The sequence below is a fragment of the Oncorhynchus nerka genome, linkage group LG27, assembly GCF_034236695.1.
Source record: "Oncorhynchus nerka isolate Pitt River linkage group LG27, Oner_Uvic_2.0, whole genome shotgun sequence".
Classification (NCBI taxonomy): domain Eukaryota; kingdom Metazoa; phylum Chordata; class Actinopteri; order Salmoniformes; family Salmonidae; genus Oncorhynchus; species Oncorhynchus nerka.
The window spans coordinates 8,617,163-8,640,428 of NC_088422.1; the positions used below are offsets into that span (position 1 = coordinate 8,617,163).

Consider the following 23,266-nt stretch of genomic DNA (forward strand, 5'->3'; position numbering starts at 1 on the left):
CACCAAGCAAAAAAGCAATACTGTGTGGAAGCGGGATGTATTTCTGGCACACTGGTTTCTGAACATGGCCATATTGGGCGTGTAAATGATCTGTCGCTTGTTGATCTGTTGCTAAACTCTAGCGGAAAATGGAACTACTTCTTGTAAATCTACCATTTATGCCTCTTAGTATGTTTGTCCAAAGATCTGTAATGCACAATACAGTAGCTCCCCGTTTGGTCAAAGTGTTTATCCTCGTAAATGTATGAGATCAATATTAAATGTACCCCTCCATTGAATTCACTGTGCTGAAAAGTGAAGACCTCATCAACTATACTCTGGACCACAGAGAGATCCGATACAGGCCAGCACATTATTTTGACCTTATTAGTCGACCACAAGGTCCTTACATTGCTGACATTGGGCACCATAATAGATGTACAGTTCGGGGGAACCCATGCCACAGCATGTGACATTTCACATCCAGATTTAGATTTTTACCAAGTGTGACATTGTAATGGCTTGAATCATGTTACAAATCCCTATGTCAGCTAAGGCATCGGGGTGTCTCTTGTCTGTGTTGATTAAAAAGGGCTGTTAAACAGAGTACATTTGGGGTGTTTAACTTGGTCGTTAATTAAAACTATTAATCTCAAGATGTTGAATAAAATAGAAATTATACTTGTTAAGTGCCAGTAATGTGTCAATACAGTAAGAGGTGTGATCATTACAGGGTTGGGGTTTTCATCCTAAATCAGCCACGAATCCCCTTGTGACAGGTAGAATGGAAGCCTGCAACAGGGAGGGGAAATGAAATGCAAGTTTGAATTGGTTTTGAAATTGTTAATACAATTCTCCTATATCTATCTATGGGTAACAGGGGTTGACATGTTACGCTCGAGGTGCTCAGTTTTCTACCAGAAAACACCAGGAAATGGTCGAAAATACTAGAACCAGCTCACCTGCTTCTAAACTACGAGTTGACTATTAAATGTTCAATGTTTCTCTTGAAAACATCCTTTCAAAAAATAATATTTTCAACATATTAAAATGACTCTTCACGTTCACCTAACAATGAGGTACAAACATAAATGAATCACTAATCATATGAAATAAATAATAATATTCAGAAATTAATTAACATAACGAGGGCTTTACAATGATGGTAAAAAACTTGAAGAAATGTTGGAGTTAAACGTGTTCAAATCTTCCCTGAAAGTCAGATAAACACGAGGACTACATTGCGAACGCAGACAGTCGTTTAAAGCACCCTTAAAATGTTTTGGATTAAGAGTTAATGTCTGACTCTCATAAGGTCCTGCCAAAATATGTCAAATATTTACAATGACAGTTTTAATGCTTAATGACATTTGGCAGTTCACATATGTCCCTTAATTGTTGTTAGTCATATATCATGTAAGACCTTGGCACATTAAAATAACTTGAATGACATAAACTCTTAGTCTGCGTGGTGCGAATGTTCTCTTAATCCACAAATGCTCAGAGTAAATAGCGTCTTCTCTAATAACAGTGATATCAGTGGCAGAAATAGGCTGTTGTGGAAACGGTGGGAGATCTACTGAACAATAAACCCTGGCTGCAGTGAAGACGAGCACAGTCCAGAGAAAGGAAAAGATCTCGACGGGGTTCCTCCAGATGATCCGCCTCTTGCTCAACAAGTGCGTCCAGATTCTCCCCTTACGGGGCGTCTTGTACTGATGTGCTGGCCACTGCAGCTGGATAATAAAACAAGATGTATTCAGTGAGGTGAAATGTATTGACTAGAGGTGAAACAATTCTCTATTCTACCTGACAGACAGTCATATCTGTTCTACACAATACATTTCTACGTTGAACGTTCTTCTGTAAGGTTTCACCCTGTTGAACATTCATTTAGCCGCACCATAATAGACACAAAGAATATTTAAATGCTGAGGTTTGAAAACAGAAAATATTTGATACACGTTGAAGGCTGTGAATGAAATGCCTGACTTGGAAGAAAAAAAAGAACTTGCTAAATGACCTGCGTTTAGAAATGATTTTAAACAATGTCTCTGCTGATTGTGGCTCCTTCAAAAGTTGCTTTCTTTAAACAAAAAAAAGGGGGGGATTTAAATGTAAAGGAATCTGTTACTTCATTGTAACTATACCCTATTAGTTCTATATCAGTTTTATTGAAACCAGCTCAGCTGCTAAGTGGTTTACTTCAGTGAAATATAAAAGTTTATTAAGGCAGCTTTCTTGCTGTCAGCAACATAAAAGTTTAAGGCAGCTTTCTTGCTGTCAGTAATATAAAAGTTTAAGGCAGCTTTCTTGCTGTCAGTAATATAAAAGTTTAAGGCAGCTTTCTTGCTGTCAGTAATATAAAAGTTTAAGGCAGCTTTCTTGCTGTCAGCAATATAAAAGTTTAAGGCAGCTTTCTTGCTGTCAGTAATATGAGTGGAGAATATGATTGAAATACTGTACTGGTGTCATGTTAGAATCCTAAGAGGTCTTAACAATCCTACTGGACCGTTTTAGCCAAATGAAATGATTGGCTAATAAAAGCGTCTCTCTCCAGCATCTTCAAAACATCCTAATGTAGATACATCACTACACGTTAGACTTAAACCTTTTACAAGCTGTCATTGAAAGCTTTTGTGTTTCTGTTCTATTGAATATGGGTGATAAATTAAACTAAGCACAGCACGAGGTCAAGTCCGTCCCAAGCACGAGGTCAAGTCCGTCCCAAGCACGAGGTCAAGTCCGTCCCAAGCACAAGGTCAAGTCCGTCCCAAGCACGAGGTCAAGTCCGTCCCAAGCACGAGGTCAAGTCCGTCCCAAGCACAAGGTGAAGAGAGAGCTCCGATGTTTTTATAAGCATAATAATAACAAAATTAAATATATATATATATATATATATAAGGTGATTGATAAAGATTAGTGCAACTAAAACCTAAGTAAATAAAGTCAGATTAGATTTCATTTAAACTATTTTAGTGGTAGTGGGGCAATACAGACAGTATTTTAGGGATATTGGTAGTAACATTGGAATCAATTTGATGAATCAAACTTTTGATATTGTCCTAACTATTAATAATGACATTTCTCATTTGTGTAAATTCAGTGAAATTCAATTCAGACCAATATTCCATGAAGAAGTCATATATTGGCAGTGTGACGCTCTTGGATGTTGGTGACGCTGGTGATACACAAGACACATAGGTCCCGGGGGGAGGTCTCTCATCCAATCCTTTTTCCTTCACCAGACTGGTCCATAATTAACTTCTGCTTGGTTGGCACTTCCAACCAGATATAAGGAGGCTGAGGACCCAGTATCCATAAGTCAGATACCTTCTTCCTCTGTGGTAAGACTCTCTCCAACCTCTTTAGAGGTTATACATTTGTCACATCTTTACATTCAGAATCTGAGGCAGTAGCTGCGCGGTTTGAATTGAGTTCTGCATTTTATTTTTTACTTGTTTTATGGATTATTTAAAACATATGCATTCAAGTGTCATTGATTTAAAATGTTAGTTTAAAAAAAAGGGTGTTTAATTGAACTTTAAATGTGTTTTACTTCAAATCTTTTATTTGTGGTTAAACATGTTGCTTCTGTGCTTGTTTGTTTGTAAGTTAGGGGTTGGTCTAGAATGTAAGTGGGTTTTCAGGGGTATTTATTTGAATTCTTGACAGAATATGTCGTAAAGTGAGTTGCCACCTTGAAAATTAAATTGACCAGTTGCACCTGTAGTTGAAATGGACATGGCCGTAATGATTGAGTCGAAGGGTGCCGTTTTCTAGCACTTCGGGGGCTAAATGATAGGACTTTAGACTTGTGCGTATTCACAACACCCTGATGTTTCACAGGTTCCTCCAAAAGTACAAATTCATCTGTAGGAGGGGAAAAACAAGGTGAGAAATGGTTTGAGTCTTCACATTTAAAAGTGATGAAAATATTCTGTGAGATACCTTTCACCTTACTCTGTTCACGGTGGAGGAAGCACCACAGAATCAATCACGTGTCTTGTTTCGCCTCTTTCCTAGTGATCCGTCATCATGAGTACGGACGCTGAGATGCAAATCTACGGCAAGGCTGCCATATACCTCCGTAAGCCTGAGAAGGAGAGGATGGAGGCACAAGCTGCACCCTTTGACTCAAAGAACGCTTGTTATGTGTCAGACGTCAAAGAGCTGTACCTTAAGGGTTTGGTCACTGACAGGGCCGACGGAAAGTGTACTGTGACAGTCACCAATCCTGACGGCACCAAGCAGGTAAGGCTGATTTGAAAAGTATTCAAGTTCAATTTTGTGCAATTACTTTATTTATTGAAAGAAAAAAAACATCAGCATGAAAAGAAAAAATCTGTAACAAAATATAGATTAAAAATCATTGCTTTGTTCTTTGTGTAAACAGTATATAACCTTCAAACATAATTTTTATCGTTGTTATTTAAAACTTGCATCGATTTTTTTCCCACAAATATAAGTCAAGAATCACTATGTACTCTGCGTACTCCAATCATTAGGAACACCTACCCAATATTGAGTAATAACAGCCTCAATTAGTTGGGGCATGGACTCTACAAGGTGTCGAAAGTGTTCCACAGGGATGCTGGGCCATTTTGACTCCAATGCTTCCCACAAATTTGCTGGATGTCTTTAGGCTGGTAAAATATTCTTGATACACAAGGGAAACTGTCGAGCTTGAAAAAAATCTAGCAGCGTTGCAGTTCTTGGCACAAACCGGTGTGCCTGGCACCTACTACCATACCCCGTTCAATTCAACTTAAATATTTAGTCCTTTAGCCTCTGGTCCCGTCTGGCTCAGTTGGTAGAGCATAGCGTTTTCAACGTCAGGGTTGTGGGTTCAGTTCCCACAGGGGACCAGTATGAAAATGTATAAACTCACTACTGTAAGTTGCTTTGGATAGGAGTGTTTGGTAAATTAATGGTACAAAGTCCATGTGTCAAGGGTTAAGAATCCTTCTTTAACCTGTCTCCTCCCCTTCATCTTTAACCTGTCTCCTCCCCTTCATCTACATGTCTCATCCCCTTCATCTAAATGTCTCCTCCCCTTCATCTACATGTCTCCTCCCCTTTATCTACTCTGATTGAAGTGGATTTAACAAGTTACCTTAATAGGGGATCATAGCTTTCACCTGGTCAGTCTATGTCAAGGATGGGATGCTGGCAGCCCACACCCCCATCAAAGTTACCCATCCCTGGTCTATATCATGGAAAGAGCAGGTGTTCTTAATGTTTTGTTAAGTCAGTGGGTGGAGGTACACATTTAAAAAAAAAGATTGAACTTGTATTTAATGAGCAAAAAGCATTCAGTCAAGTCCAGTTTGATCTGTGTGTAATGTAGATTTCTGACTGTTTCAGGCAGGGAAAGAGTTCAAAGAGGCAGACGTCTACCAGATGAACCCCCCTAAATACGACAAGATTGAGGACATGGCCATGATGACCTACCTGAATGAAGCCTCTGTGTTGTATAACCTCAAAGAGCGTTATGCAGCATGGATGATCTATGTAAGAAACCTGCATAAGCATACACAATGACATGAACATAAAAGAACACACACATACAGTACTACACATTAACACATACAGTACTACACATATACACATACAGTACTACACATTAACACATACAGTACTACACATATACACATACAGTACTACACATTAACACATACAGTACTACACATATACACATACAGTACTACACATTAACACATACAGTACTACACATTAACACATACAGTACTACACATTAACACATACAGTACTACACATTAACACATACAGTACTACACATTAACACATACAGTACTACACATTAACACATACAGTACTACACATTAACACATACAGTACTACACATTAACACATATAGTATTACACATTAACACATACAGTACTACACATTAACACATACAGTACTACACATTAACACATACAGTACTACACATTAACACATACAGTACTACACATTAACACATATAGTATTACACATTAACACATACAGTACTACACATTAACACATACAGTACTACACATTATGGGGCGGCAGGGTAGCTTAGTGGTTAGAGCGTTGGACTAGTAACCGGAGCTGACAAGGTACAAATCTGTCGTTCTGCCCCTGAACAGGCAGTTAACCCACTGTTCCTAGGCCGTCATTGAAAATAAGAATTTGTTCTTAACTGACTTGCCTAGTAAAATAAATTTAAAAAAATAACATTAACACGTACAGAACTACCAATACAGTACTACACATACCAATACTGCACACCCACATAATCAAAGTACACCCACATCCTCATATGAATCCAGGTGAAAGTCAATCAGATTTTGTTAATCCCCTAATTTAATTTGATCACTTTCATCCAGACCTACTCAGGGCTCTTCTGTGCCACGGTGAACCCCTACAAGTGGCTTCCTGTGTACGACATGGAGGTTGTTAACGCCTACAGAGGGAAGAAGAGGATGGAGGCTCCACCCCATATCTTCTCCGTCTCTGACAACGCCTTTCAGTTCATGCAGATTGGTACGAGCTCTCGTGGATGGACGGATGGATGGATGGATGGATGGACGGACAGATGGCTGGATGGATGGATGGATGGATGGATGGATGGAAGGACGGAAGGAAGGAAAGGAAGAAAGAAATAAAGAAAGAAAGAAAGAAAGGAAGGAAGGAAGGAAGGAAGGAAGGAAGGAAGGAAGGAAGGAAGGAAGGAAGGAAGGAAGGAAGGAAGGAAGGAAGGAAGGAAGGAAGGAAGGATGGATGGATGGATGGATGGATGGATGGATGGATGGATGGATGGATGGATGGATGGATGGATGGATGGATGGATGGACAGATGGCTGGATGGATGGATGGATGGATGGATGGATGGAAGGACGGAAGGAAGGAAGGAAGAAAGAAATAAAGAAAGAAAGGAAGGAAGGAAGGAAGGAAGGAAGGAAGGAAGGAAGGAAGGAAGGAAGGAAGGAAGGAAGGAAGGAAGGAAGGAAGGAAGGAAGGAAGGAAGGAAGGAAGGATGGATGGATGGATGGATGGATGGATGGATGGATGGACAGATGGCTGGATGGATGGATGGATGGATGGATGGATGGAAGGACGGAAGGAAGAAAGAAATAAAGAAAGAAAGAAAGAAAGGAAGGAAGGAAGGAAGGAAGGAAGGAAGGAAGGAAGGAAGGAAGGAAGGAAGGAAGGATGGATGGATGGATGGATGGATGGATGGATGGATGGATGGATGGATGGATGGATGGATGGATGGATGGATGGATGGATGGATGGATGGATGGATGGATGGACGGACGGACGGATGGATGAAAGTAAAACTATGCTTTAGAGAGGTACACACTTAAAACAAATGGTTCTATTCAGGGTTATTTGGCTTGTAACCATAGCGGATCCCTATTTGGTGCTATGTAGAACCCTTTCTTGAGGGTTCTATAAAGAACCATACTCGTACGGTTGTAAATGGAACCTTTTTGGTTCTACAAAGAGAACAGCAAAAAGGGTTCCGCTATCATTTACAACCTTTTTTTGGTCCCGTATAGAAACCTCCTAAATGGTTCTTTATAGAACCTTAATGGAGAACGGTTCTACAAAGAACCTTTTGAACAACGATAAGGATTCTTAGTCGTAATATGTTACAATTCTGTAGGTTTTATTATTAGTTAATTGACAAGATAAATCAGGTGTGTTAGCTCTGGAACGAAGGGGGTTCCTATGGAGAGAATAAAAAAAACAATGATTTTAGTTCTCAAAAAAACGCAAGACCACACACTAATCTTTCACAAGACACAAGCACTGGCGATAATAATAATTTGGTGAGTTGTTATAATATGCCCATATATATATATATATATATATATATATATATTTATTTATATATTTATTTATATTATTATTATTATCCAAACACCCTCGGAGAGTGGGGTCATGGCCAGCGTCAGCCATTATCACAGGTAAACCTGGAGCAATTTTAACCTTGTTAGCGCAAAGATTCAAAAGAGCAACCTTTCGGGTTCCTGGATCAACACTCTAACCACTAGGCTCCCTACATTGTGATGGCAGTACACAACAGATTAGATCAACTGGAAGGACAGTCTCACTATTCTAATGAGCCGCCGCCCCTACATTTGAATGAACTAAAAAAAGGAAAGAACCTTTTCTCAACTGCAAAGAACCATTGAAGAGCTCAAAGGGTTCTCTGAGTCATTATGGTTCCACATAGAACCATCACCCTTCCCAAAGAACCCTTGAGGAACCCTCTTTTCTAAGTGTGTATCTAGTGTTTTCTAGTCTAGGTCAGAACAGTTTGCTGGAAATATCTGAGCATTCAGTAGCCTTGAATGGAGAATGTTCCATACTGAAATTCATGATGATGCTATGAATGCTATAATGTACCCATAATGCTGCTTGGGTATGATAAGCAATACGTATTTTGGTTCCAGATAACGAGAACCAGTCCGTCCTGATTACGTAAGTTGTTTACTAAAATGTCAATTGACAAATGGTTTCTATTGTAATATGTTTGGTGACTTGGTGTGAAAAACGTACATGACATTATGAATGGATTAAGCAATGTGTAATAATGAGTAGAGGAAATATTTGTTCATTATTTATGTTAGAAAACAGGTCAACAGTGTTATTGTTCAATGCTATTTCTTAGTGAAAGCCAATTTTGCACTCAAACATGTAACTAAAACCCCTCTTTCTCTGTCATATAAACCAGCGGAGAATCCGGTGCAGGAAAGACTGTCAACACCAAGCGTGTCATCCAGTACTTTGCCACCATTGCAGTGTCTGGCGCCAAGAAGGAAGTAGACCCAGGCAAAATGCAGGTAGGTTGTGCTTATGTTTCTCTTTTTAACACATTTCAGTTTGGTGTCAAAACCTGTTTCAAAGAAAATTTATGTTAAAAAAAAAAAATCTAGAAAAACAGAATTGACCACTTTACCAGTTTCTGAGCAACTTGTGTTTGTCTCGATCAGGGGTCTCTTGAAGATCAGATCATTGCTGCTAACCCTCTGCTGGAGGCTTACGGTAATGCCAAGACAGTGAGGAACGACAACTCATCTCGCTTTGTAAGTATAAATGGCACACTGTGGAAGTTATCTTATATTGGAAACATTTATTTCAGTAGTTCTCTAGTTCTCTAGTTTCAGTAGTTCTCAACAAACTGTACATCTATTAAAGTAAGATGTTACATGTATTTAGTTGACCTCTAACCTCCATGTTCTACTAAAGGGTAAATTCATCAGGATTCACTTCCAAGGAGGAAAACTGGCTAAAGCTGACATTGAGACCTGTGAGTTGGTTTTCCTTGTTTCTCAATGCTTTTCTAAATTCAAAGAGATACTTTTTTGGAGATCATATCATCACAATTATTTGTATCTGTATGTTCTCTCTGTGTCTGTGTCTGTGTCTGTGTCTGTGTGTCTCTCTCTCTCTCTCTCTCTCTCTCTCTCTCTCTCTCTCTCTCTCTCTCTGTCTCTCTCTCTCTCTCTCTCTCTCTCTCTGTCTCTCTCTCTCTCTCTCTGTCTCTCTGTCTCTCTCTCTCTCTCTCTCTCTCCCTCTCTCTGTCTCTCTCTCTCTCTCTGTCTCTCTCTCTCTCTCTCTCTCTCTCTCTCTCTCTCTCTCTCTCTCTTCACAGACCTGCTAGAGAAGTCCAGGGTGTCCTTCCAGCTGCCCGATGAGAGAGGCTACCACATCTTCTTCCAGATGATGACCAACCACAAACCTGAGATAGTTGGTATGTCAAAGCAGAGGTTCCACCTCCATCTGTGGAACACGTCAAATAAAAAAGACTATTACAATGAGTACATCCAAGGTAACAAGACATCTAGACATGGGTCAGGTCTTTGGGGAAAGATCAATGAAGTAATGCACGGTGCTGCATCAGTCCAGGAGCCTTTTATAATGCTATTTGTGCTACACTACATGTATCCTAGAGTCCCACGTATTGAGTAAAGGAGGGAGATATACTGTGAAGTTAGGACAGAAGAATTCTGAGAGATTTAACTGACGGGCCGTTCTCTGTTGTCCACAGAAATGTCACTCATCACCACCAACCCCTACGACTTCCCCATGTGCAGTCAGGGACAGATCACTGTGGCCAGCATCAACGACAAGGAAGAGCTGGATGCCACAGACGTGAGTTATACAAAGGGTTAACCAAACTCTACATACGGAATGGGTAGGACCACCATAACACACTGAATACATTGTGCAATTCCAACTAAAAGCCTTGTGTTAGTTAGGCATGTAGAGGATGGAATGGGAGGTAGGGGATGGAATGGGGAGTAGAGGATGGGGAGTAGAGGCACTCTTCATGCCTTCAGACTTCACCTTGAGGCACATGCATGTAAAACATCCACAAGAGAGTGCCACTAAGTGCCCTGTGGAACAATGTAAAACTCCTTTTGTGCTGCCATCTACTAGTGTGTTGGCCAAGCGTAATGATGTGGAGCTGAGAAGCCAGTGAAATCTATCCATCCCATTTGTTCTGGAGTGAGCTGGAACTGAGCAATCTGCTGTTCACTTCATCGCTGTTGTACTTCCTGTCTAATGCCAGGATGCCATTACCATCCTGGGCTTCACTAATGAGGAGAAGGTGGGCATCTACAAGCTGACAGGAGCTGTACTGCACCATGGAAACTTGAAATTCAAGCAGAAGCAGCGTGAGGAGCAGGCCGAGCCAGACGGCACAGAGGGTGAGTCCCACTCATAGATATACAATATGTAGAGTCTTAGTCCCATTCCGAGTCCCCAACATAGAAATAGAACATGTTAAACAGACAGTGCCACATGAAAGTCAGGTAGGAGATCATTTTTGGAGACCACATTTCAACCTCCAGAAATGATTTCAAATGGATATGGGTGAAAATCAAAACCTAACCCACAAAAGAGTTGACCAAACTGCTTTGTCAGTGTGACATCAGAAACATCTTGTGTCCCTGAGTCTGTTGTTGTTGGTTCTCTCTCCAGTGGCTGATAAAATCGCCTACCTGCTGGGCCTGAACTCAGCTGAGATGCTGAAGGCTCTGTGCTACCCCAGAGTGAAGGTCGGTAACGAGTATGTGACTAAGGGACAGACCGTGCCTCAGGTAAGCCAGTCAAACACAGCATCTACCATTTTCTCACCACCGCAATTATTTTGGGAATGAAGTGCATAGCTTTTTTTGAATAGTGATGTTGTTTTTTCCCAAGCTCTCATCACCTTATCACTAGACACGGTCAATATCTCATGTATTCATTTGAGGTATAATCATTGCAGGTTAATAACTCAGTCAGTGCCCTGGCTAAGTCCATCTATGAGAGGATGTTCTTGTGGATGGTCATCCGTATCAACGAGATGTTGGACACCAAGAATCCAAGGCAGTTCTACATCGGTGTGCTCGACATTGCCGGGTTTGAGATCTTTGACGTGAGTATGAGACCAGAACAAGACAATTAGTTGTGATTGAGAGGGATTACAGCCTTGTATGATGATGAAATGATCCCTTCTGAAATTCCATCAACAGTACAACAGCATGGAGCAGCTGTGCATCAACTTCACCAATGAGAAACTGCAACAGTTTTTCAACCACACCATGTTCGTCCTGGAACAAGAGGAGTACAAGAAGGAGGGAATCGTCTGGGCCTTCATTGACTTCGGCATGGACTTGGCTGCCTGCATTGAGCTTATTGAGAAGGTAAACTGTCTGTGAGGATTATAATGGACCACAACAGCAACGCTGATAGGGATTGCTGTGAGAGATATTATCACTGGGGTATAACGTATTTCACTTCAATATGATTAATTTTATTTGCCCCTAAGTGAATATAATCCTATAATGTTTTCTAAAGGAATGAATATGATCCTAAATGTAAATATCACTAATTTGATGTATATCTCTTTTCGTAAAGCCATTGGGCATCTTCTCCATCCTTGAAGAGGAGTGCATGTTCCCCAAGTCTTCAGACACTACCTTCAAGGACAAGCTGTACTCCCAGCATCTTGGCAAAACCAAGGCGTTTGAGAAGCCCAAGCCTGCCAAAGGCAAGGCAGAGGCCCACTTCTCCCTGGTGCACTACGCCGGCACTGTGGACTACAACATCACTGGCTGGCTGGAGAAGAACAAGGACCCCTTGAACGACTCAGTTTGTCAGCTGTACGGGAAGTCATCAGTCAAACTGTTGGTCGCCTTGTATCCCGCAGCTCCACCTGAGGGTAAGACGAGCATCACGACTAAATATTTATTTAAGCACTAAGTTACAAACTCAGACTCACATTTTCTTTAAAGTCTTGGAATGTTCCGAATCACAATTTCTCAGGTTCATTCACTGGGTACATTTAATTGGTGTTATCTCTTTGGCACCATTTGCATTAAGATGAGTGTGAAGTTAACCCCCAGATTGTCTCATTTATAGTTCGTTATTTGGTGTTCTACGTTGTACACGGAGGATATTTTTGCAGAATCCTGTATGCAGAGCCTCAATTTGGTGTTTGTCTCATTTTGTGAAATCTTGGTTGGTGACCGGACCCCAGACCTCACAACCATAAAGGGCAATGGGCTCTATGACTGATTCAAGTATTTTTAGCCAGATCCTAATTGGTATGTTGAATTGTATGTTCCTTTTGATGGCATAGAATGCCCTTCTTGACTTGTCTCTCAGATCGTTCACAGCTTTGTGGAAGTTACCTGTTGCGCTGATGTTTAGGCAGAGGAATGTATCGTTTTTTTTGTGTGCTGTAGGGCAACGGTGTCTAGATTGAATTTGTATTTGTGGTCCTGGTGATTTTATAATTTTGTATGTTTTACCCCCAACACCACTTTCCATCAATTTGTATAGCAGACCCTCATGCCAAATTGAGTCGAAGGCTTTTTTTTTCCTTCAGGAAGACAACACCACACATAGATTTCTTACATATTCTTATGATTGTTATTCTATTTATTCCTCCCGCTACAGGAAATGGACTTGTCTAGTTATCTTTTACTTTGCCCTCATTTGAACAGATAATACCAAGAAAGGAGGCAAGAAGAAGGGTGGTTCCATGCAGACTGTGTCGTCCCAGTTCAGGGTGAGCTTCTGAAATGTGTATATTCAGTCCTCCTAAAAAAGTGCATTGATTATCATGAATGATTTCTGAGAAAATGCTTTGTAACCCTCTTCCAGGAGAACTTACATAAGCTGATGACCAACTTGAGGAGCACTCATCCTCACTTTGTGCGCTGCCTGATCCCCAACGAGTCAAAGACTCCAGGTACTATACATGTTGAGTTAAATATGACATCTTATCAGTTCAGTATCAGTAACCTTAACCAACTCATCTTTAACCTGTTTAAGATCATTTTAAAGAGACTTGGCTTGTGTTTCCAGGTCTGATGGAGAACTTCCTGGTTATCCACCAGCTCAGGTGTAATGGTGTTCTGGAGGGGATCAGGATCTGCAGGAAGGGCTTCCCCAGCAGAATCATCTACGCTGACTTCAAGCAGAGGTACACAACACACAAACACTAATAAACACATGCAGGCATGGACACGCACACACAGAAAGATCTTCTCCAAGGGTTTTAACAGCATCAGAGTAGTCTTACCTTTTATGTAATATAATTTACAACTTTTTCACATTTTCTTTAACATTTCTCCTGATTCAGGTACAAAGTACTGAACGCCAGCGTCATCCCCGAGGGCCAGTTCATGGACAACAAGAAGGCTTCTGAGAAGCTGCTTGGGTCCATTGATGTGAATCACGAGGATTACAAGTTTGGACACACCAAGGTCAGTCACATACAACTTGCAAAAGCGGACAACAAAACTTCAGTGATCATTTAAACCATTCAACATCTCTCCAGTTCATCCTTTTGTCCCCCGTTATTTTCTTAATTTAAAGTGGCAATCAGCAGTTGAAACAATTACATAGTGTCCTCCCAGCCCCGGTTTTGGTAAAAAGTTGAGGGATGTGGCTGGAGAAATGACTGAGCTACGGACGTAAGGACTGACCATCCATGATATCAACAGTATAGTTCTAACCACGTTTTTAGGCTATATAGTGTTTGTTTACACTTACTTAGTTTAAAAACAACAGAGTAAAACAAGCTAATATTTTGGGGTTCTGATGGAGTAGGACAGTTGAACTAAGCTCACGAGTCACGTATCAGTTATATTCTTCAAGAATCAATGGGTACAGCTACTTCATTTATCAGTCCCAAAAAAATAGATGTGGAAATTGCAGAGTGCCCCTTTAAGTAATGGGAAAAGCTGTAAAAACATTGTAGTGTTGTTTTCTTCAAAGTCGTACATCACAAGCACGGAAGAGAAAGTCAACTCATTGTCATGTGCATTGTGTTAGAGAGGGATGGATGCAGTTTTCTGTATCTGTGTTCACTAACTCTCTACGACTCTACAATAACAACGTAGAAACAACCTATCACGTGGTTTGTTTGTAAGCATCGCAATGTTCATGTTGTTCAAATCAATCTAGTGGTGTTGTTCCTCTTCCTTTGATTCCTTTTGTTTATCTGTCACCATCTCACTGTGGTTTCATAATGGACCATGTTAACCTGTGTCTCAGGTGTTCTTCAAAGCCGGTCTGCTGGGTGTCCTGGAGGAGATGAGAGACGAGAAGCTGGCCTCTCTGGTCGGCATGGTCCAGGCTCTCAGCCGTGGATTCCTCATGAGGAGAGAGTTCACCAAGATGATGGAGAGGAGGTGAGGAAGAGTAGACATGCAAAGCTTTCTGTCAAGCAGCTGTATCTCATGCATTGTGATTACATAGTGGATATGATGTGAGTTGATCAGATTGAGGAAATACGTCTTATAATGTTCTATTAAAGCTGTAGTTTGGGATTTGGAAAGCTGTTGAATTGTCATTTTAAATGTGCGATATTTGCCCATTCATTGTTGAAGAATATAAAATGCCACATGAGCTTAACATGAGCTGTCAGTCCTCACATCTAAAGAGCTGTCTATGAATTCAAGAGGGGTTACTTTTCCCTAGCCCCATTTCTTAGCTGTACACAAAAGTTTTGTTAGGGGGGGGGGTGCTCCATTTTGTGGTTCTTTGAATACCAGAATGTAGCTTCATTAAACATGTCACTCTGTCTTTTCTGTCGACCAGAGATTCCGTCTTCTCCATCCAGTACAACATCCGTTCATTCATGAATGTTAAAACCTGGCCGTGGATGAAGTTGTACTTCAAGATCAAGCCCCTGCTGCAGAGCGCTGAGACGGAGAAGGAGCTGGCCAACATGAAGGAGAACTATGAGAAGATGACGTCGGACCTGGCCAAGGCTCTGGCCACCAAGAAGCATTTGGAGGAGAAGTTAGTGGCCCTGGTGCAGGAGAGGGCAGACCTGGCCCTCCAAGTCTCATCTGTGAGTGAGCAACGACCGTCATGACGGCGCATTTACACACACATGATCACAGGCACGAACAAACACACACACACAATCACACTGTGACATATGTGGCTAAGTCGGGTATTTCTATGTCCTATGTTACCTAGGCTACATATATTTCATGCATTTCTATTGATTTGCTCCGACCTCTTTGGCTAAATTATGTCCATCTGTTGATACACAAAGTGAAGCCGCAGATGTTTTTCTGTTGTTCTGAAACCAGGATTCAGAGAATCTGAACGATGCTGAGGAAAGGTGTGAGGGGCTCATCAAGAGCAAGATCCAGCTGGAGGCCAAACTCAAAGAGACGACAGAGAGGCTGGAGGACGAGGAGGAGATGAATGCTGAGTTGACTGCCAAGAAGAGGAAGCTGGAGGATGAGTGCTCTGAGCTGAAGAAGGACATTGATGACCTGGAGCTCACCTTGGCCAAAGTGGAGAAGGAGAAGCACGCCACCGAAAACAAGGTATCATAGACAGTCTAACCAAACAATAATCCAAACGATAACCAACTCAAAATGTAGCGAAACAGAAATTGAATCAAAGTTGTTTTGTGGGTGCAGGGAAAATCAAGACCCAAAATAATGGAATGTCAGTTTCGGGTTACTCCCCACAACCATTGCATGTTCTGCTCCCCCCTCGTTCCCCTTAGTACACCGGAGTACACTGCCATCTAGTGTTGAATCTATAGTACAGTATTTGTTGGCATTTCTAATCCGAATTAAATGAATTAAATATATATCTAACTCAATCTCTCCTTTATAGTGATATGACCAATGACTAATTTTGGCTGGTGCTGTTTTCAGGTTAAAAACCTGACAGAGGAGATGGCGTCTATGGATGAGAGTGTTGCCAAGCTGACCAAGGAGAAGAAAGCCCTCCAAGAGGCCCACCAGCAGACACTGGACGACCTGCAGGCAGAGGAGGACAAAGTCAACACTCTGACCAAGTCCAAGACCAAGCTGGAACAGCAAGTGGACGACGTGAGTGGAGTTTGACATTTTGGCCATGATAGTATGCCAGATGATATTATCTACAGTTGTTTAGATTTTGATCAATATGTGTGTGTTTTTGATCTTGTAGCTTGAGGGTTCTCTGGAGCAAGAGAAGAAGCTCCGTATGGACCTTGAGAGAGCCAAGAGAAAGCTGGAGGGAGATCTGAAACTGGCCCAGGAGTCCATAATGGACCTGGAGAATGACAAGCAGCAGTCTGATGAGAAAATCAAGAAGTAAACACAAACAAATGTTTACAGTATCACTGCCATATTGATCATAATGGTTGTTCTTGACATATTCTTGTAATTATCAATTAGCATTTGCACGTGATTCTTAAAAGCAAAGTGAACGGTAGGATATTCTCCCTTTACACTATCAAACCAACTCCACAATCAACGTGTTTGTGTTTCTTAGGAAGGACTTTGAGACCACCCAGCTCCTCAGCAAGATAGAGGATGAACAGTCTCTGGGAGCTCAGCTGCAGAAGAAGATCAAGGAACTCCAGGTACAGTACAGGATCTAAGCTCCAGTACAGGAAAGAACACACCTGAATCATTTCCTTAGAAGATGTATTCTGATAGCACACATTCTTCCTTGTGGCTTCTGATGGCTCAGTAGGTTGGAAGATGGTGCTTCTTACCATTGTGGTTTTGGTTTGACACATGGGACACTGTCTACTTATATATATTAGTGTAACTGACTCTCTGTTAACACATTTATACAAAATATACAAACTCTTATTCTTTCGTGTTTCAACTGTATTGTAGTGTTCATCCCCCCTGCTCCTGTTTCCTGTTCTAGGCCCGTATTGAGGAGCTGGAGGAGGAAATAGAGGCTGAGCGTGCTGCCAGGGCTAAGGTTGAGAAGCAGAGGGCCGATCTCTCCAGGGAACTTGAAGAGATCAGCGAGAGGCTGGAGGAGGCCGGAGGCGCCACTGCTGCTCAGATTGAGATGAACAAGAAGCGCGAGGCTGAGTTCCAGAAGCTGCGTCGTGATCTTGAAGAGTCCACTTTGCAGCATGAGTCCACAGCCGCCGCTCTGCGCAAGAAGCAGGCCGACAGTGTGGCTGAGCTCGGGGAGCAGATCGACAACCTTCAACGTGTCAAGCAGAAGCTGGAGAAAGAGAAGAGCGAGTACAAGATGGAGATTGATGACCTCTCCAGCAACATGGAGGCTGTCGCCAAGGCTAAGGTGAGTAGTGATGTTTTAGTCAAGCAGTGTTGAGGGGGGTCAACTTCATTAATATTCAAGTGAACTGAAGTTGACAAGAGTCCCATGTATAAAGTAATGATGGGACTTGTTTCACTAACAGGGCAATCTGGAGAAGATGTGCCGTACTCTTGAGGACCAGCTGAGCGAGCTCAAGACTAAGAATGATGAGAATGTTCGCCAGGTCAACGACATCAGCGGACAGAGGGCCAGACTACTGACAGAAAATGGTACCGTCAACAATGAACAACAAACCAACGTAGTGTACAATAACGTGTTGGAGGCTGCATCTATATAGTCCAGTCCACATACTGTAGATTCTACAGTCCTATTCACCACCTAACATTGCCCTACGATACCTCAAAATACGTTGTTAATTGTAGTGAACAGAGATCCCATTAACAAGATGTCCCTCTATCCCTGCAGGTGAGTTTGGACGCCAGCTGGAGGAGAAGGAAGCCCTGGTGTCTCAGCTGACAAGAGGCAAACAGGCCTTCACCCAGCAGGTTGAGGAGATGAAGAGACTGATTGAGGAGGAGGTCAAGGTAAGGAATCCAAAATGGACACCACCGACTACAGAGTTTAGAGCCAAATCTTCAAATAGATTGTGACTATGCCACCCTCAGACTTCTACTGCAATTTGTTTTACTCTTCTGGTCTTTATCTTTCTCTCTTTGTCTCTCACAGGCTAAAAACGCACTGGCCCACGGTGTCCAATCTGCCCGCCATGACTGTGATCTCCTGAGAGAGCAGTTTGAGGAGGAGCAGGAGGCCAAGGCAGAGCTGCAGCGCGGCATGTCCAAGGCCAACAGCGAGGTGGCTCAGTGGAGGACTAAGTATGAAACTGATGCTATCCAACGCACAGAAGAGCTGGAGGAGGCCAAGTGAGTCACACGCAACAGCAAAAACTCAAATAAATGTGGATGGTGAGGGTGGTAGGGGGCTCTGAGAAAATGTTACATCAATATGTGTTTATTGTAGCATTTGTAGCATTTATTGTAGCATTTATTGCATTTGTAGCATTTATTGTAGCATTTGTTTTCAACATATTGGTCACAATAAAAACCACCCTCTTTATCATCCAACAGGAAGAAGCTGGCCCAGCGTCTGCAGGAGGCTGAGGAGACCATTGAGGCGACCAACTCCAAGTGCGCCTCCCTGGAGAAGACCAAGCAGAGGCTGCAGGGAGAGGTGGAGGACCTCATGATTGACGTTGAAAGAGCCAACGCAATGGCCGCCAACCTCGACAAGAAGCAGAGGAACTTTGACAAGGTGAAAATGCATTTTCTGTCTGCTACATGTGATCAATTGTAGTAAAATGTTAGTTTATTTCTGATTCAAAACTCTTCATTATTGACTTTTAATGAAAAACCCATGGATCTCCCTAGGTTCTGGCAGAGTGGAAGCAGAAGCATGAGGAGGGTCAGGCTGAGCTGGAAGGAGCTCAGAAGGAAGCTCGCTCTATGAGCACGGAACTCTTCAAGATGAAGAACTCCTACGAGGAGGCTCTGGATCATCTGGAGACTCTGAAGAGAGAGAACAAGAACCTGCAACGTGAGCATTTTGAAAAACGTTCTATTGAGTTCATCTTTGACTCGTGTTTTGAAAATGGAAGGAACCCTAATCATCAAAATGACTTTTACCCCATCTCCGTGTTTTCATGTACACTTTAAAATATTATGATTCAGTCATCGGTATTCCTCTGAACAACTCAAGGAAGTGCAAGGCAATTAGTAGTTACAAGACAAGTGAAGTGTTTCTCTTTAATGAACTGTTACTATGATTTAATGTCAACTTGAGAGCATTGGTGATTTCCACTGAAAATCTCAAGTCTAAACTGCTCCTCTGTTTGTGTGTGCAGAGGAGATCTCTGACTTGACTGAGCAGATCGGAGAGACTGGCAAGAGCATCCATGAGCTGGAGAAGGCCAAGAAGACCGTGGAGACAGAGAAATCTGAGATCCAGACCGCTCTGGAGGAGGCTGAGGTACAAACTACAACTGTATGATGGGAAAAGTAGTGTTACACTAGCCCAGGGCTTCTAAAACCTTTTCAGCTCGAGACTCAAACGAGAAGTTGACCATCCTCCCATGACCCAAATTAAGAGTAAACTGTATATTTAATTCCTTGTGTTATACACATCCAAGTGTAATAAACACAGTTCGCTTGACTGTTTCTCTTTGTCCAGGGCACACTGGAGCACGAGGAATCCAAGATTTTGCGTGTGCAGCTGGAGCTGAACCAGATTAAGGGCGAGGTGGACAGGAAGATCGCTGAGAAGGACGAGGAGATGGAGCAGATCAAGAGGAACAGCCAGAGGGTGGTTGACTCCATGCAGAGCACCCTGGACTCTGAGGTCAGGAGCAGGAATGACGCCCTGAGGGTGAAGAAGAAGATGGAGGGAGACTTGAACGAGATGGAGATCCAGCTGAGCCACTCCAACAGGCAGGCCGCTGAGTCCCAGAAACAGCTGAGGAACATCCAGGGACAGTTCAAGGTAAAGGGACTGGGACATCGGGCTCAACAACCTGAACATGGGGAGGGATTTGTTTGTGAATCTGTAGAAAATAATTGATGAGTGGATTAATGTACTGTAGAAAGGTAGGGAAACTGGGGAAGTTCTTACCAATCTATGAATGATCCTATCGCCCCTACTTTCCAATGAGTCCTAATGAACCTATGTCATTGTGAACCCCAGGATGCCCAAATGCACCTTGATGACGCCGTCCGTGCCTCAGAGGACATGAAGGAGCAGGCAGACATGGTGGAGCGCAGAAACGGCCTGATGGTGGCTGAAATCGAGGAGCTGAGAGTTGCTCTGGAGCAGACAGAGAGAGGCCGCAAAGTGGCTGAGACTGAGCTGGTAGACGCCAGCGAGCGCGTCGGACTGTTGCACTCCCAGGTACGGGTCAAAAGCCATTTCTAATGAAACGCGACCAAGCATCTGGAATTCGACAGTGCTGCCTTTTAGATTTTCATCATTTCTGCCCTGTGACTTTGTAAGGTCTCTTGAGCGTCAAAACAAATGGTCTCGTTTCCTCTTCCAGAACACCAGCCTTCTGAACTCCAAGAAGAAGCTGGAGACTGACCTGGTGCAGGTGCAGGGAGAGGTGGACGACATTGTCCAGGAGGCCAGGAACGCAGAGGAGAAGGCCAAGAAGGCCATCACTGATGTGAGTCCTTATGATCTATTGAATAATGTCAACTTTGATTTGTCCTAAAGGGCCAATGGTAGCTGGGCTGGTTAACCACAACAAGGATCTCAGAGGGAAGTTATGATTGGTTGTAGTGTTGGGAATCCCAGATGTAGGGCAACAGCACTAAGTCTGGGAATCGTGTCAGATTTTCTTGGCCAATTTGGGGAAGATGCTCTTCAGACAGGTAAATCTACCAACAAATCGTGAGTTTGGCCAGGCGGGGCCTAAAAATAATCTCAGTGGAACCATGACAAAGGTAGACCCACAATGCGGACACAGATAGCTAGGCTAATAAAAGCCACAGCCAGACATTATTATTATTACTATTATCATCATGACACACGCAAACTACTGACATGTACTTGAAAAATACACTAACTGAAAATATGCTTCATATAGCTAGCAACTGTAAATATTCGGCAGGGGTCTGGACAGATTTTTATAGCGCCCCACTACGCCCTTTCCTCTCTGCCAAGCTTGTTTTAGTGAACCCATGTATGCTGGAACATTGGTTACCCATCTGTCTGGGAGGCAACACATCTGTCTAGAGAGACTATGATTGGTGCCAGTTGGTGCATAAATTCAACAAATGACCATTCCAGGCGGCCATGATGGCTGAGGAGCTGAAGAAGGAGCAGGACACCAGCTCTCACCTGGAGAGGATGAAGAAGAACCTGGAGATCACAGTCAAGGACCTGCAGCACCGCCTGGATGAGGCTGAGAATCTGGCCATGAAGGGAGGCAAGAAGCAGCTCCAGAAACTGGAGTCCAGGGTGAGTTAACAGCAGGGTGGATTGAAAGACTGAAGACATTTATTTAATTATATAATAAAATACATACTGTAGGTCCATCCAGTTATGACATTCTGTCAATAATGCACCTAGACAATGAAAAGCTGTTATCATTACAGACCATAATATTCAAAACGTTAAACTACATAGAAACAGAAAACAATTGTGCCTCTTTGACTTAGAATAATATACCTGTTTTGAAAAGATTTGCTCCGTCTGATTTCACCACCTCAAATGCCGTTAATTTCTTCCATAAAAGGTGCGTGAGCTGGAGACTGAGGTGGAGGCCGAGCAGAGAAGAGGTGTAGACGCGGTCAAGGGAGTCCGCAAGTATGAGCGCAGAGTCAAGGAGCTCACTTACCAGGTAAGAGAAAGTGTTTCTTCACACACTTGACACTAACACAGACAGGTTTGTGTGTAAAAACTATGTGGCATTGACTCTTTGATCTTCTCCCACAGACTGAGGAGGATAAGAAGAATGTTGGCAGACTTCAGGACCTGGTAGATAAGCTGCAGATGAAAGTCAAGGCCTACAAGAGGCAGGCTGAGGAAGCGGTGAGTCATATGTAACAGTATAACTTTAGACCGTCCCCTCGCCCATACCCGGGCGCGAACCAGGGACCCTCTGCACACATCAACAACAGTTTAACCCCTCAGTAGACATTACAAAACTTAATGTGCCTATAGTTTAGTGCAAGTGCTAATACACATCAGTCCACAATGACTCAACTGAAGAACTTATGTACATTTCTGAGTGCCTCCGAAAACATCTCTATGCCTATGTGTTGTTAGCAACTTAAAGGAGAGGGGGTTGAATATTCATTTGCTGTGCCGGGGGGCCGGGGGGGCCGGGAGCCGGGGACCTGGGGGCCGGGGGCCTATTTGAATGCTGATGTTCTGCTCTCCTATTTCCCCTCACCCAGGAGGAAGCATCCAACCAGCACATGTCTAAGTTCAGGAAGGTTCAGCACGAGCTGGAGGAGGCTGAGGAGCGTGCTGACATCGCTGAGACTCAAGTCAACAAGCTCAGAGCCAAGAGCCGTGACAGTGGAAAGGTACAGAGATGCTGCTGAACCTACAATTGATTCACACCTGATTCACACCTGATTCACACCTGATTCATGTTCAAACATGACCACATCAACACCACCTATGATTCATCACTGAGGTCAATACTGACCTTTTACACTCACTCAAATGTATTGAACATCTCCAAGAAGCACATCAGGGCAACAACAACAAAAGATTCATTCAAACTAAGTTGGTACTTCAAAAATCTAAAATGAAAGCTTATCATTGAGCCTTAAAATGCTTGGTCCATCATGCTTTATAGTGTTATATATTTAGTATGTTTATAATGAAAACTGACCCGTTCTTGTCTTTCTTCTTACAGGGCAAAGAAGCTGCTGAATAAACGAAGATCAAACTATTGAAGATTAAAGTCTTTTCATTTTCCTGTGTTGCATAAAATATGATTTTCATGGTAAAATGTTGAGCATTGATTAAAAACACTTAGGCCTACGTACACTTCCTTTGTGACTGTGGACTTATTGCTCAGATAACAGCTTTTTCATACTAGATATTGTGCTTTAATTAAAGGAGCAATCTGGGATTCCAACAACATATTTTGGTAAACAGCCAAAGAATGAGGCTGGAAAAACTCTCACATTCATACAGAGCTATGGATATTTATTTTTAGATCTTTATTAAACT

The 23,266-nt window shown here is 42.5% G+C and overlaps 1 protein-coding gene across 1 annotated transcript; it reads left to right on the top strand.

The window, feature by feature from the left end:
* Window positions 1-3,286: 3,286 nt before the first annotated feature.
* On the top strand, window positions 3,287-23,080 carry LOC115111227 (myosin heavy chain, fast skeletal muscle-like). Its single transcript, XM_029637087.2, has 41 exons — window positions 3,287-3,326; window positions 3,829-3,873; window positions 4,006-4,233; window positions 5,347-5,493; window positions 6,355-6,511; window positions 8,431-8,458; window positions 8,712-8,820; window positions 8,971-9,063; window positions 9,227-9,287; window positions 9,633-9,731; window positions 10,029-10,132; window positions 10,554-10,692; window positions 10,967-11,085; window positions 11,256-11,405; window positions 11,503-11,673; window positions 11,888-12,191; window positions 12,979-13,043; window positions 13,139-13,226; window positions 13,343-13,460; window positions 13,620-13,743; window positions 14,537-14,673; window positions 15,083-15,338; window positions 15,586-15,828; window positions 16,168-16,344; window positions 16,445-16,590; window positions 16,772-16,862; window positions 17,159-17,548; window positions 17,670-17,796; window positions 17,993-18,111; window positions 18,254-18,450; window positions 18,655-18,838; window positions 18,955-19,120; window positions 19,428-19,552; window positions 19,754-20,062; window positions 20,264-20,467; window positions 20,613-20,738; window positions 21,365-21,535; window positions 21,813-21,917; window positions 22,013-22,108; window positions 22,477-22,608; window positions 22,947-23,080. The coding sequence occupies exons 3-41, from the start codon at window positions 4,018-4,020 to the stop codon at window positions 22,965-22,967; spliced, it is 5,814 nt and encodes a 1,937-aa protein (XP_029492947.2). The 5' UTR covers window positions 3,287-3,326; window positions 3,829-3,873; window positions 4,006-4,017; the 3' UTR covers window positions 22,968-23,080.
* The last annotated feature ends 186 nt before the right edge of the window (window positions 23,081-23,266 follow it).

Coding starts and splice junctions, on each gene's coding strand:
- LOC115111227 (XM_029637087.2), top strand. CDS start 4,018: ATGAGTACGGACGCTGAGATGCAAATCTACGGCAAGGCTGCCATATAC. Junction 9,288..9,632: donor TAAAGCTGACATTGAGACCT/GTGAGTTGGTTT, acceptor CTCTCTTCACAG/ACCTGCTAGAGAAGTCCAGG. Junction 16,591..16,771: donor TCTGATGAGAAAATCAAGAA/GTAAACACAAAC, acceptor TGTGTTTCTTAG/GAAGGACTTTGAGACCACCC.